This window comes from Hippoglossus hippoglossus, chromosome 6 (genome assembly GCF_009819705.1).
Source record: "Hippoglossus hippoglossus isolate fHipHip1 chromosome 6, fHipHip1.pri, whole genome shotgun sequence".
Lineage (NCBI taxonomy): Eukaryota > Metazoa > Chordata > Actinopteri > Pleuronectiformes > Pleuronectidae > Hippoglossus > Hippoglossus hippoglossus.
In genome coordinates this window covers 21,095,815-21,108,617 of record NC_047156.1, presented here as the reverse complement: position 1 = coordinate 21,108,617, position 12,803 = coordinate 21,095,815, and the positions used below count along the sequence as shown (strand labels likewise).

General features: G+C 39.3%; 1 protein-coding gene across 12 annotated transcripts in view; it reads left to right on the top strand.

Annotated features, from left to right (window-relative positions):
• Positions 1-12,803, top strand: part of LOC117763641 (unconventional myosin-IXAa-like) — a 147,408-nt gene that overhangs the window by 75,970 nt on the left and 58,635 nt on the right. For 7 of the 12 annotated variants that reach the window (XM_034588916.1, XM_034588918.1, XM_034588919.1 and 4 more), the window contains exons 5-8: positions 2,340-2,439; positions 4,564-4,617; positions 10,146-10,246; positions 11,184-11,310. In XM_034588916.1, coding sequence (XP_034444807.1) covers positions 2,340-2,439; positions 4,564-4,617; positions 10,146-10,246; positions 11,184-11,310 — 382 coding nt within the window. The remainder of the gene's footprint in view (positions 1-2,339; positions 2,440-4,563; positions 4,618-10,145; positions 10,247-11,183; positions 11,311-12,803) is intronic. The other 5 variants (XM_034588926.1, XM_034588920.1, XM_034588915.1 and 2 more) reach the window with 2 other exon arrangements.

Sequence of the window (12,803 nt, the reverse complement as noted above, 5' to 3'; positions counted from 1 at the left end):
TCCATAAAGTTTTGTTGAGGGGTGGGGCATGACCCAACAAAAACAACGTTACAGTTTGGTGTGGATCTGGATCAGGGGGCAGATCCAGAATTTTTTTTTCTCACTTTCTTAAACATTGTGAAATAGAATGTTTTATAACACTTGTGGAACCACATTTAAATTCACTAGATCTGTATGTATTTTTTTTGTAATCCTGCAAACAGGATAGACAAAGTGCAAGTAATAACAAAAACAGCTTCCTTGAAACTTGTGGTGAATTTGTATGTAACACACAACCTTGCATTTATACCATTATTATTATTATTATTATTATTATGATTATTATTATTAATTTATTTAGAATTAATAAATGAAGACATCCATTAGTTATGGTTAGCTAATATGATCCAGAGTCCAGGGCGAAAGCAGCATTGCTAACACAGCCCACTCTACAAGTAGAAAGAAATGGAAAGTGAGTATTAAAATAAACATCAACCAACAGCACAAAGTAAAAGCACAAAATCTCCTTCATGTTAACGTTACCATTAAAAACACAATGTCCAACTGTTCGCTGACTGGACGACGTAAGTTCACTGGTTCCCTCATTTATGCCTCTTCCCCAAATTAGAGGCTACCAAGAACTGAATATGTGCCAGATATTTTGCAATTATTCAAAAAACTCATATTAGATGACTGCAGTGTAAACAGGAAGAGCTTCACTCCTGAAAAACTGTCACTGCAGAATTTAATCAGTATTAATATTACAGACTCGGTATGCCTGTATGAATTTTTTTTCCTCTGGAAAATTATGAACATAACAACATGACACATTTTCCATCCAGAGCCATCTGCTTCTTTATCAGCTGTCACACACTGCCAAACTGAAACTCCAAACACATGTCAAACACAGCCTGACTAGCGTTGGCAATATACATTGAGCCGCCGTGAACACACTGTATCAGTTTAAACTGGTAAAACTGGGGCTTATTCCTGCAGTGTGGCTGCCATAGTCTCGACATCTTTCATATAAGCTGCAGCTCTGACCACATCCCTGCAGCCACATCCCTGCAGCCAAAAGCTAATTCTGCTCTCTGCGCTAACAGACAGGTTTCTCTTTACTCAACAGTAGTCTTTCAGGTTGAGAGCAGAATTGATTTCATGTTGAGATGTGTTAGCTTTCCTTCTTTAAGAGTACCTTACCAGCAGTAATTTAACTGGGTTCATTCACTTCCGCCCTCTATGGCTTTAGTGTATGTTATGTACTTTTGGCATAAAATGACATTTATTGTATATACTATGAACCCGTACAGGACGATTGAAGAAGTAAAGCTAACACATGCACATAGAGGACGGGACAGTTTCATTTCTCAACACTACGTCTGGTTTTCTATTGGTTGGTGAATTTTGACAGACTTGTGAGTTACAAAATTTGAAAGTGAAATCAATAAGTCCTGCTCTCAGACTGAAAGACCATGCTCTTGTATAATGAAAGGAGTAAAATAATCATACTTATAGAGATAATACATTTTTTCCACTTCTCATGCAATTTTTGGCACAAAATCAACACTTTCATCACCTCATCGGCCGTTTTGGGCAATGTCTCCTGTCCATATTAAAGTTGCTTTATATTTATATACTCAAAATATAGTCACAGTTCTTTAAAATAAATAATCTGAGGCATCCATATTGATGTTTATATTACATTTTATGTTAAAAAAAAACATAACCCAATATATAATTTCATATCATATATTTTTTAAACTTCCAAATAACAATTTTTTGTTATTTATATTAAAGCATCTCTACTACTACATCTCCTAAGTACAGTATAGACGTTTTAGTTCAAAACACACATCTCCACGCCAGCATATCAGTTACACTCTGGGATTCTTCAATATGCTCCCTGGTCTTTCTAACTTTCCAGCCCTCCATCAAGCATTAAGTGTCCCTGTGCAGAGAAGTGAAGCTGGTTTCCAGCTGTAATAGAATTACATCTCAGTGCATCGGCCAAAGCCCGAGCCTTTTGTCAGGGCGAATCAGAGGCCCTCAGCTCCAGCCCACACACCACACTGCTGTTTGTCTGACCTGAAAGGTGAGCCTGCCGGGTCAGAGGTGGGACTTATTTGTTACATGATGCAGGTTTGGTTTGTAAAAGCGGCTGCAGGTAGAGAGATTTAAACTTTAAGATACTCTACCTCAAACCTTCCAGCAGACTCTCCTCCTCTGACGTCGTCCCTGTACGCTGCTGTCCTCAGTTCACCTCTGAGAGAATTTAGGACATATAAGAAGTCAATACAGGGAACGTGTTTTTGTGGTGTGGAATCATCACCTCTAACTTTGTTGTTTGTGTGTGTCTGAAGGAACTACCATGTGTTCTACTACCTGTTGGCCGGAGCCAGTGAAGATGAGAGGAAGTCCTTTCACCTGCTTAAACCTGAGGAATACCACTACCTCAACCAGGTCCGCGCACACACACACACCAACTAACCAAATATTTCTATGCAAATTCCAAATCTAGATATTTTTGCTCTATTGTGATACCAGACAGATGATGTCAATCTGTTTCTCAAGATGAGAATCGTTAACTTTGTGTCCATTCATGTGTAGCACATATTTTAATTGAATTTTTTTTGTTTAGATTTATTCATTAAATGTGTTTCCTGTGTTTCACATTGTGCTTTAGTTGACACATCAAACCTTTTTTGTATTGTTTGCTGTTTACTTTATTTTTTACATGTACATAAAAACAAGTGGAGAGAAACTCACCCGCAGTCAAAGGTGTTTCATCTTCAAGATGATATTGTGACCAGTACAAAAAAATAAAAAGATTACTAGCTACTATTTGTTTTGAAGATCGACTGCCAAAGGAGAATAAGCTAACTGAGCATGCTCGCAATGTTCTTCTATGGTATTTGACGAAACGTTGATTGTTGACTTTATCGCCAAATACTGTCCCTGGCATGCTTGTTTAAGTATTTTTAGTAGTTTTCTGTCCTCGTCTGGCCGGAGGGGAAAATATCAGTTCAAAGTAATATCTGCAGTAGTGTAGACGAGGCCTTAATTTGTTACGTGAAGGAAACATTGAGGTCCAGATTAGTTGTGTGCTTCAAATAATTCAGAGCAGATTTGAATGAATAACAATCATTTTATTTTCTTAAGAAAATGATGAATTATTTTTTGAAAAGCCAGGACGCCTTATAGCGAGATGGAGACTCTGAAGATGATGATTGACAGTTTCTCTGTCTCCCCTCCATCCTTCTCTGTCTGCTGGTTCTTATTTATTCATTAATAATAAGTAGAGCACTTCCCAACACACTGTGAAGTGTTGATTGCATCAGCTCAAATAACCCCAGCCCTTCATCTGTGTGTGTCTCATCTGTGTGTGGCTGGGTGTGTTTACATGTTGTGTACATGCCCAAAGCCCCCATGTATCTCTTGCAGTCGGCAGCAGATGTGTTGCAGGATTCATATTCCCACTTGGCTACGCCAGCACACGAGGGAGGCCACGAAAACGAGAAGAAAAAGAAATTGTTCTTTGTTCATCTGTTTTGGTTTCCCCAAAAAAGTAACAGTTTTTTTCTCCGTCGTTCCTTAATCCCCACGACAAACCCCCGCCTCCTTCTCTGCCGACTGCCTGTTACTATGCAGCTCTGTTTCCATGGCAACAGCAAGACTCAGGAGTTAATCTGGCACCAGCTTCCTCTCGTGCAGAGGGCGCCGATGGTCGCGTGTTTTTGTCTGAGTGTGTGTGTGTGTGCGTGTGTTTGTGTAGTTGAGTTCCTGACAAACAAAGACACACACACACACTCTCTCTCTGGCACGTGCTCCTTACACAAATGGTGTCAAAATGATAATCCATATTTAGATTTTCTCCATCTCAAAGATGGATGTTGTTGTGTCTGTGTGTTAGTCTGTCGCTGTGTCTGTGCTGGAAATTAGAGCAATAACTCAGTGTTGTACTAATCGTTTTAATCCTTAAATCAACTATGATCAATATTTTTACAATAACATTATATCTAAGGACAAGGGGAAAGCAGCTCAGTTTGGCTTTATCATGCGCTACAGTGAGTTTTATCTCATTCATTTGCAGTTTGAACTTTTCTGTTTATGTTAATTCTCCCTAAAAATTTGCTTGATGTGATTTTGCACAAATCCAATGAATGAAACTCACTGGTGGCAGGTCCTGAGCTAGCAGGTCTTCAAATTGTTCTTCATGTGCGGTGTTAATGCAGCATTAGAGAATATAATGAAGTTAAATAAACTTGACCAGCTACAACTGTAGAATTCCACTTTCACATCAGTGACACTTTTTTACGTACGTGAGTAGTATTTGTAATGGAGGAGTTTTTACTACTGATACTTGAGTAATAGATTTAAATATGTTCTGTGGCTGAATAATTCTATAAGATCATGAATTCATTTATTGCAGCTCTGCAGATGTTTGTGTGTGTTTGCGTGTTTGAGTATTGGCGCTTATTTTCCTCACGTTTTAACAGCGTGTGTGATGTTTCTCAGTCACTTGAACATGTGCGTGTTCTTGTGTATAATCACTGCCTCCTTTAACCCGCTCTGCCTTGCTTCCAGATGACAAAGAAATCGCACAAACTCCACTGGGACAATTACTATGAAAGCGAGCTGGTCAGTATCATGTGGATGACAAGTTGTCTGTGTGCGTCTGTGTCTCATGGGTGTGTCGTGGTACTCTGGGTGTGTGGTGCCAGTCTTGTTCTCTCTCTCTGCTCCACACACTCGTCTGCTTCCACTGACATGGACTGAAGATGGAGGCGGCCTGGACTGACCACCCGCTCGTGCTCCATGAACAAAAAACTGCCTGTCAAGTGTTTAAAGGGATACCTTAATGTCATGATTTGACTTATTTAATTATTTTGATATGAATAGATTTTGTACTAGTGTGTACTCGCTTTTACTTAAGTCATTAACATCTTTTAAAGTGAGCTTTTGGAAGAATTTGACTCTGACAAATGACCAACAGATAATTTACTATGGTTTGATGACATTGTTACTTTCTTTCTAAAGTAAGTAGAGTTCTTACATTCCACCTTTCTCTTTGAAACCATGGCACATGAAAATGGAATCCCTTTAAACTTATTTTTGGCTTTGGATGCTTTGCTGTTGGGAAATGGGTGATGCTGTCGAATCTGGGAACAACCAGCTTTAAAGGGAAGGTTCAGGATGTTACCATCAACACGACAATAACATTTATTATTTGACACATACAGTATGTACCACACAGTGTGGACAATACAGAGTAGATCATTTAGGTGATATGAATTTACTTTTATAGTTTTTGCAGTCCCAGCATTAATAAATTCAAGGTCAGAGAGGAGAGGAAATGCAGAGACACTGTAAAAACAACTACATTAGCTTTATGATCTAATGTAGTTTTTGAAGACATCGAAATGATTGTGTTTTGAGCTAAACCAAAATTATTATTTATGAAAAATAAGAAGGTCTATTTTGAGAATTTTAATCAAATCAGTCCAGTAGTTTTTACGTAATCCTGCTAACAGACAGCAACGGAAACAACCTTCTTTAGCCATAATGATATGAACTCAAATTGCACTTAGTAGAGAGCCATGGCCCAACAGTCCCCTTAAATTATAGCAAGTCTTATAGCTAAGGCCATATTACGTCTCTCAGCTACACGTCGGTAGTAGCTACAGGTTTCTAGCTCTACTTATTATGATACAGCAGCTGAAGGAAGCTTCCACCCTCATGAAAACATATTAAAATCCACTAGATTCAGATTTTAATTTGGATCTGCACGAAATTTCACACACTCGTCAATACCAACCCCTAATATTTTGTATTTCATCCATTCGCTAGAAATAAAACGTCCTTTCTCACAATGTAATATAAGGAAAAGAAAAATTCCTGGATCTGCCCCCGATCCAGATTCGCACAGAAATTGAATGGGGTCTTCCCTGACTGAAAACATATTGGCTGGTTATATCAAAAGTTAACTGTTAACCACAAGCATGTACTGAGGCACGACATTTTAACAGTAAACTTTATTATGAAAGTCAGTAACAGCAAATTTAGTTTTGAACACATTTTAATATCCTACTTACTATTAATTCAATGAGAACATTTTATTAGTGACCAAAAGGCTTCACATCCTGCAACTTCCCTCCTAAGTGTTTGCTCCGTGTTGTGTGTGTTTGCTGTGTCACCGCTCTTTGAGCTTGCCACTGTCTTGCCAGCCATCGCGTGAAGTAATGTTTGGTCAGTGGGATTGGTTTTGGGATTCAGCATCTCCTAATAGAAGCTCATGTTTCTTTGACTTTGCCGATGAGCAAACACTTGACATGAGAGTTGATTTGTCTAAATCTAACTCTTTTAGACTCAGCGTATTTCCCTCTTGACTTTGGCTCTTTGCCTCCTACGTTTTGAATCCTCCTCTGATCCAGGAAAGGCTTTCTGAGGACACTCTTTTAGCACTTTAGTCCTTCACATGTATACAGTTAAAGAAATAATGGCCCATGAATCCATCCCTCAGTATACTCCCCTCTTGTAGGTTTCTGAAAGTCTGCCATGGCTTTGATTCACAGTGATATTTCTGCAGAAAAACCTGCACCTCATAGTCCCACTGAAAGTATTATGGTAAGGAAAATCAGGATTTTTGGAAAAAAAACTAAACATTTGTCATTCTCTTCTCATAACGAGTTTAAAACCACAACCTTCACTGAGAAGTAAAAAATATATCTTAGTTTAACAGAAATAAAAATTTTCGACATTTATTGTGATATTATTTTTAATGTATTATCTTCCAGACAGGTTTGACAGATTTTTATGGATTATTTTAATGCTTTTGATGACTTTCCTCTGAGAACTGGTAACATCCAAACTTTTCAGATTCAGTGGAAATTGAAAAGACAAACATTTTGCTGGCAATTATTAATGTAACATATACATCAGTGTGTTAATTACTTGGCCGGAGAAGATTGATATCAATGTTTACTGAACTCAGAAAATAGAACCACAAGTCTGCCTCTGAAATGAAAGATTACACCTGCTAGCCCCTGGATAGCTCCTTTATTCACACAAAGTATCTTGTTTGTGTGACTCCTATATAAACAGAAACATAACAAGACTATATAACAAAGCCAAGATAAAGTGTGGATTCACTTGACCTGCTTCTGAGGAGGTCAAACCTCCAGCAACACTCGAAGTATAAAGAACTCATTTATTTTGAAGCATTTATCATCCAAATTCAATAATCCATAATGTGAAATTGGTATTTAAACAGTTGCTTGGAAACCAGTGCTTGTTACTACTGGACAGATCCATCCACCGGTGTTTATTCAGAGACAGTTACATCATGTCAAATTTTTATGCCTCCACAACAGCCAGTGGCCAGAGGCATTATGTTCCTGTGTTGTCAGTCCCTTTCTCGTGAACGCGATATCTCAAACAACATACAAAATAAAAGCCTTACCTCCCTGGCAGCGGTAATGAATTTCCCAAAATGTTGAACTATTCTTTTAACCTCAATGACTTGGAGCGCTCTGCATGTTTCGTTTTCCCCTGACTCTTCTGTCACATTTTTTCCCTTACACAACCCAACCCCCCACTGTTTGCTGACACACTGTCTCTCTCAAGGGTCAGTCAATGACCTCATCAGTCTGTGACCCCAGCGTCCAAGGATATGATGTCACCGTCTACACACACACACACACACACACACACACACACACACACACACACACACACACACACACACACACACACACACACACACACACACACACACACACACACACACACACACACACACACACACACACACAGAAAGCTCAGCAGCCCTTGACAGCTGTCTGAGCATCTGACCAACCCCTTCGGCCTATTTAACATTTGACCTCTGCCTTTGGTAGATGTGCGTGGGGCACACTGCGGTAAGGAGAGACACTCAGCACTTTGTACAGTGACTGAGTTTATACAGATTCCAGATGCACTGTCTGCAGCTGAAAATAGAAAATAAACAAATGTGAATTTTAAAAGAGATGAAGTATTTGAGTGAAGATCCCAAAGACCAAACATTTTCTGGATGTTTGCATTTGGTGTGCGCAGTGGGGTGTTTGGTTCTGCGCCTCGTGGTTGTGGGTTTGTGTTTTGTGCCTGTTTGGGTGTCTATGGTTTCTGGTTGTGTGGAATGTCTAGTGACGGGATGGCATGCTGTGTTTGGCACAGAATCATGATTAAGTCATGGTAAGTAACAGGAAAGTCTCAACTGGATGCACATAACTTTTAACTGGATCCATGAGGGATGTGTTAAAGGGCTCCATGTGTGCAGTCAGCTGGGCTCCTGACTCAATTACTTTTTCAAATTCTGATATCACATTATTTGAGAACAGATTGTTTCTTAATCATCCCTTTACTGTTCTCAAGGATCCTTTGTTTGTTTTTTCCTCACTACCATTAGCTAAGATTTTTGGTTTTGACCAAACTATTGTCTTACAACTGGCCAAAATTGATCTCTTTATTTTCTCAACTTCCTTCAATGTATCACATTGTGCTGCATTGGCACAGAGGCCGAACATACCTTGCAATTTGAAAATTGGTCGTTCCATAGCGCGAGAAGCCTCAAAACCCCTTTGTTGCAATTGGAAATGCTTGCTGTAGAAATATACCTCCTGTTGGCTCGGCCCTTACCGACAAGCTCTCAGCCAAAGGAAAACAATGGGGACGGCAGAGAAGAGTGTAGAATGTTCAAGTGTAGAAGTGGCAGATAATGGCAGAGTGTGGATTATGGGTTCCTGTGTCTTCTCTCGCTGGCCGGCCCCTGTGGTATGTGCTAAATACAGCCAGAGGAGGGCCTGAGAAAACCCACACTCACACACACAGAGTTATATGTACACATCCTCGCTCTCTAACTTCTCATATTACACCTGTGCTTACTCAGTCAGTATCTAAGTCATGGAAGCACTCATCCATTCTTAAACTCACAATCACTGTATGATATCAGATAGAGGAATGCACATGTGCGCTCACAGCAGGAGATTCTCTAGAAAATGTATGAAAGCTAAGCCCCCAAAATACATGAACGTGCACTAACTGACAACTGCCAGAAGCCGACTTTTCCGTGTCTCGCTCGCTAACTTCTGGCTATCGTCTCTGCATCAGCAGCGTATGTCCGGCTAACGATGGTGGTCATGTAAGCAGACAGGTCGGTTAGTGACAGTCAGGTCGGGTTAATTACCGTCCTTCAAGGGCGAAAGACACTGGATTTAGTTATTGATGGCTAACGAGACATGAAGATTATTTCAATAAAAAAGATCAAAGGTTCTTCATAACAACTTACCAACCATAAAATTAAATATAGGATCATTTTCCTTCTGAAGATTATTCCTCATGAGGACTCAAGTAACGGTACTTGGACTTTTGACATTTCTGTTGCACACAAGCACTTCATCGCAGGATCAAGAGTTTTTAAATGTTCATAAATTTGTTTGTCGTGAATACAAATGTACGGAAAAGCACTTGTTATTTCAGTTTTTTGTATGAAATTGACATATAATCTGATAAAAGGGCCGTCATGAGTTGTTTTGGACCTGACTTAAGACTTGATGGTCATGACCTAGACATGGGACTTATTATATTCAACACATTAAATCAACTATGACCTGTAAAGAAATGACTACTTGTAATTACTATATTATATATTTTACAAATACATTTCATCATCAGATGTTGTAATTTCCTCTGATGTGCAGCAGCGGGGGTGCAGCTTCAGGGTTCTGTGAACTTAGTTCCGCAGTTGGTCTATACTTGGTGTGGCTCAACTATTGCAGGTCACTTTTACATCTTCAGAAAGAAAACTGAAAGCAGCATCAACACAGGCCAAACACACATCATTCCAAACAGGCAGGTTTAGAACAGATACTGCACTAGTTTGCAATAATGTGTGAATCCCTGTACATTTAAACCCAGACACACTCTTTTAGCTTCTGCAGGACACTTGTACAGTAAATACTCTACATCCAACAGTTTCACAGTCTTCACCATCTGCAGTGGTCTTTATGGATCCAAACCAAACCGGTTTTAGTCACGTCAATGTGATACATTCTACCTTCATTACTCTGTGATTCTGATGTCTCTCTCTTCCTCTCCCCCTCTGTGTTTTGTGTGTTTCCACCTGACACCAGCAGGACTGCTTCACCGTGGAAGGAGAGGATCTGAAACACGACTTTGAGCGGCTGCAGCTGGCGATGGAGATGGTCGGCTTCCTCCCCGCCACACGCAAACAGTAAGATGAGCTACGTGATTTTTACAACTTTTAAATGATTCCAGAGCCGTAGTCCCACAGCGGGTGAGAGTCAGGCTGAGAAATGTCAAGATGTCTGCACACTCCTCATATGGTGTTCTTACAACAAATCTTCATTTCTTTGATTTCTGCCTCTCACAACTTGTCAACGGCTCAAAGTATTTTGAATTTCTAGTTTACTTTTTTTTTTTCTTGTCTTCAGATTTAGAATTTTATCATGTTGTGTGTCAGGGATGAACTGAACTTTTGACGTCATTAAGTTAACAGGCATCAGTCAGGAAGTGAAGCTGTCTCCACACCGGTGACAGCCAGTGGCCAGAGTCATTATAGCCCCTTTTCCACGGGTAAAAAAAAAACACTATCATCTGACTTTTGTCTGCGATGGGGATGGATACAATCACCAATCATTCCAAAAAAAAAATAACCCCACTACTTGCAATGGGAAAGGAGTCAATTACCTTATTTAGAAAGTGTACCTACGTTTAAAAACCTATGTATACCTGCACATTTTTGTATAAAAGAGGTGTACTTCTGTTCTTGGGTTTTTCCGTTTATTTGTCCAAGTCTTGTTAACACCTTAACCCCTAAACCCTAACCTTGGAGGAATTTCTTCAAATTTGGTACAAACATTCACATGGACTCAAAAATGAACTGATTAGACACCAGATGTCAAAGGAAAAAAAGTCTGTATGAATCTTCACTGGTTGGCAGAGCCAAACCACCGCAATATTTGTAGTTATTGGATCAGTCATCTTATGGGAAATACACAGCTTTCAACCAAATTGTTCCAGTGTGTGTTTGGTGTAACAAAGAAACATCACTGTCTTTTCATCCATTGTAAGCCCTGCTCAGTGAGGCAGTGGGTTAGTTGCACAGTAATGTGAATGTATAACCAATAAATGCCTTTCTTCTTCGTCAGGATTTTCTCACTGCTGTCAGCGATCCTCCATCTGGGCAACATCCGCTACAAGAAGAAGACCTACAGGGACGATTCTATCGACATCTGCAACCCAGAGGTCCTGCCCACCGTCTCAGAGCTGCTAGAGGTGAGCAGACTTATTACACCTTATAACCAACAGTACCTCAACAGTATTTAAGATCAAGTGGATCAGGACAATGTCCAAATCTACATCTTTCATATGTTCATGGAGTAGTCTTTTATTTAGTTGTAATCCAGGTTTCATTGAAAATCCAGTTGAAACATCACATTGACATGTTTGAGTCAGAAAACCCAGAGAGACGTTTTGTCTTGCTGACTTTATGCTGACATGCAATACTCTAAATACTTTGAAGGATAATAAAAAATGGGACCAGGGTTTCACCACAGGGCTTATTTTTTCTTCCTAAATACTCACTTTGCTATTTTGTCTCCCAAAGTTGTTCCATTATACATGCCCACTGGAGAGGCTTAAAACTCCACGGACTTGTTGAACTTTAAAAAACAAATCGCCTCATTTGAGCAAAGGTTATTTTTCAATGCTTTGTACTCTTTGTAAATAACACTGTGAGAAATCTTGATTCCCATTTCCAAAGTTTACTTCCCATGTGTCGATTTGACAAAAAGGCTTTTGGACAAGCTGCGGGCTCTCAGCACACAAACACAGCTTGTGGTGACGGCAGAAGGTGAGAGGTGCTTCAGGTCCCAAAGAGCCGTCCAACCATCCCCTACTGCCACAAAGTACTGTTTGTGTAGAAGCTATTTCCAGAGCCCTTGTGTTGGCGTGCATGTTGCGTAGGCAAGGTTTCCCACAAAGGAACGTGTTCTCTTTTTTATACATCATACTCAAATTACAACAGAAACAAATCAGATTCGAACAATGTCTTTTATTCTATGACTTGTGAACAGCTTCTTTTTTTCTCCTTGATTTTGAGGTGAAATACTTTTGTAAACCACTTTTTTGGGGGATATGAAGGATGTCTGGTCAGTGCTCGTCCAGTCATGTCCTTGCTCAGACACTTTAAAAGCAGATTAGTTTGCTCAGCGGCCGCATTTAGCCTCTCTTCGTCCAATTCAAATTAAATTAAGCAACATCTGATTTTTCCCGAAAAATAATTCACAGATCTTGATTTTAGAAATCAGTCACATTTAGTGCACTGACCCAATTAAAAATCTGGATCTAGTGAATTAAAATGTTGTTTCAAAAGTAGACTGTTGGGCCTTAGCAGAGGTATGAGCTCTACTTCTAATATAAATGTATTTTAATATTGTGCTTTTACAACCTGACTTGTGTTTTATCACTGCACTAACAAAAACTGAACATTTTTTTACAAATAGTCAAGAAGGAGATATTGAGAACTTTCACTCGTGCACGTTTTTAAACCTATAATAAGTTAAAAGAATATATAGTGTAAAAAGTTGAGTCACTAATTACTGGCAGAATGAACCCAGTAGAATGTTACTGGATTACTATTGCTTGAATATTACTATGTAGGCAATCATTTTACAGTTTTATTCTTATAAACATGGTTGAAGTTGTGTTGTATTTATACAATTTCAAAGTAATTAGTAAATGAAATAGAACTGCGGTTACACCATGAA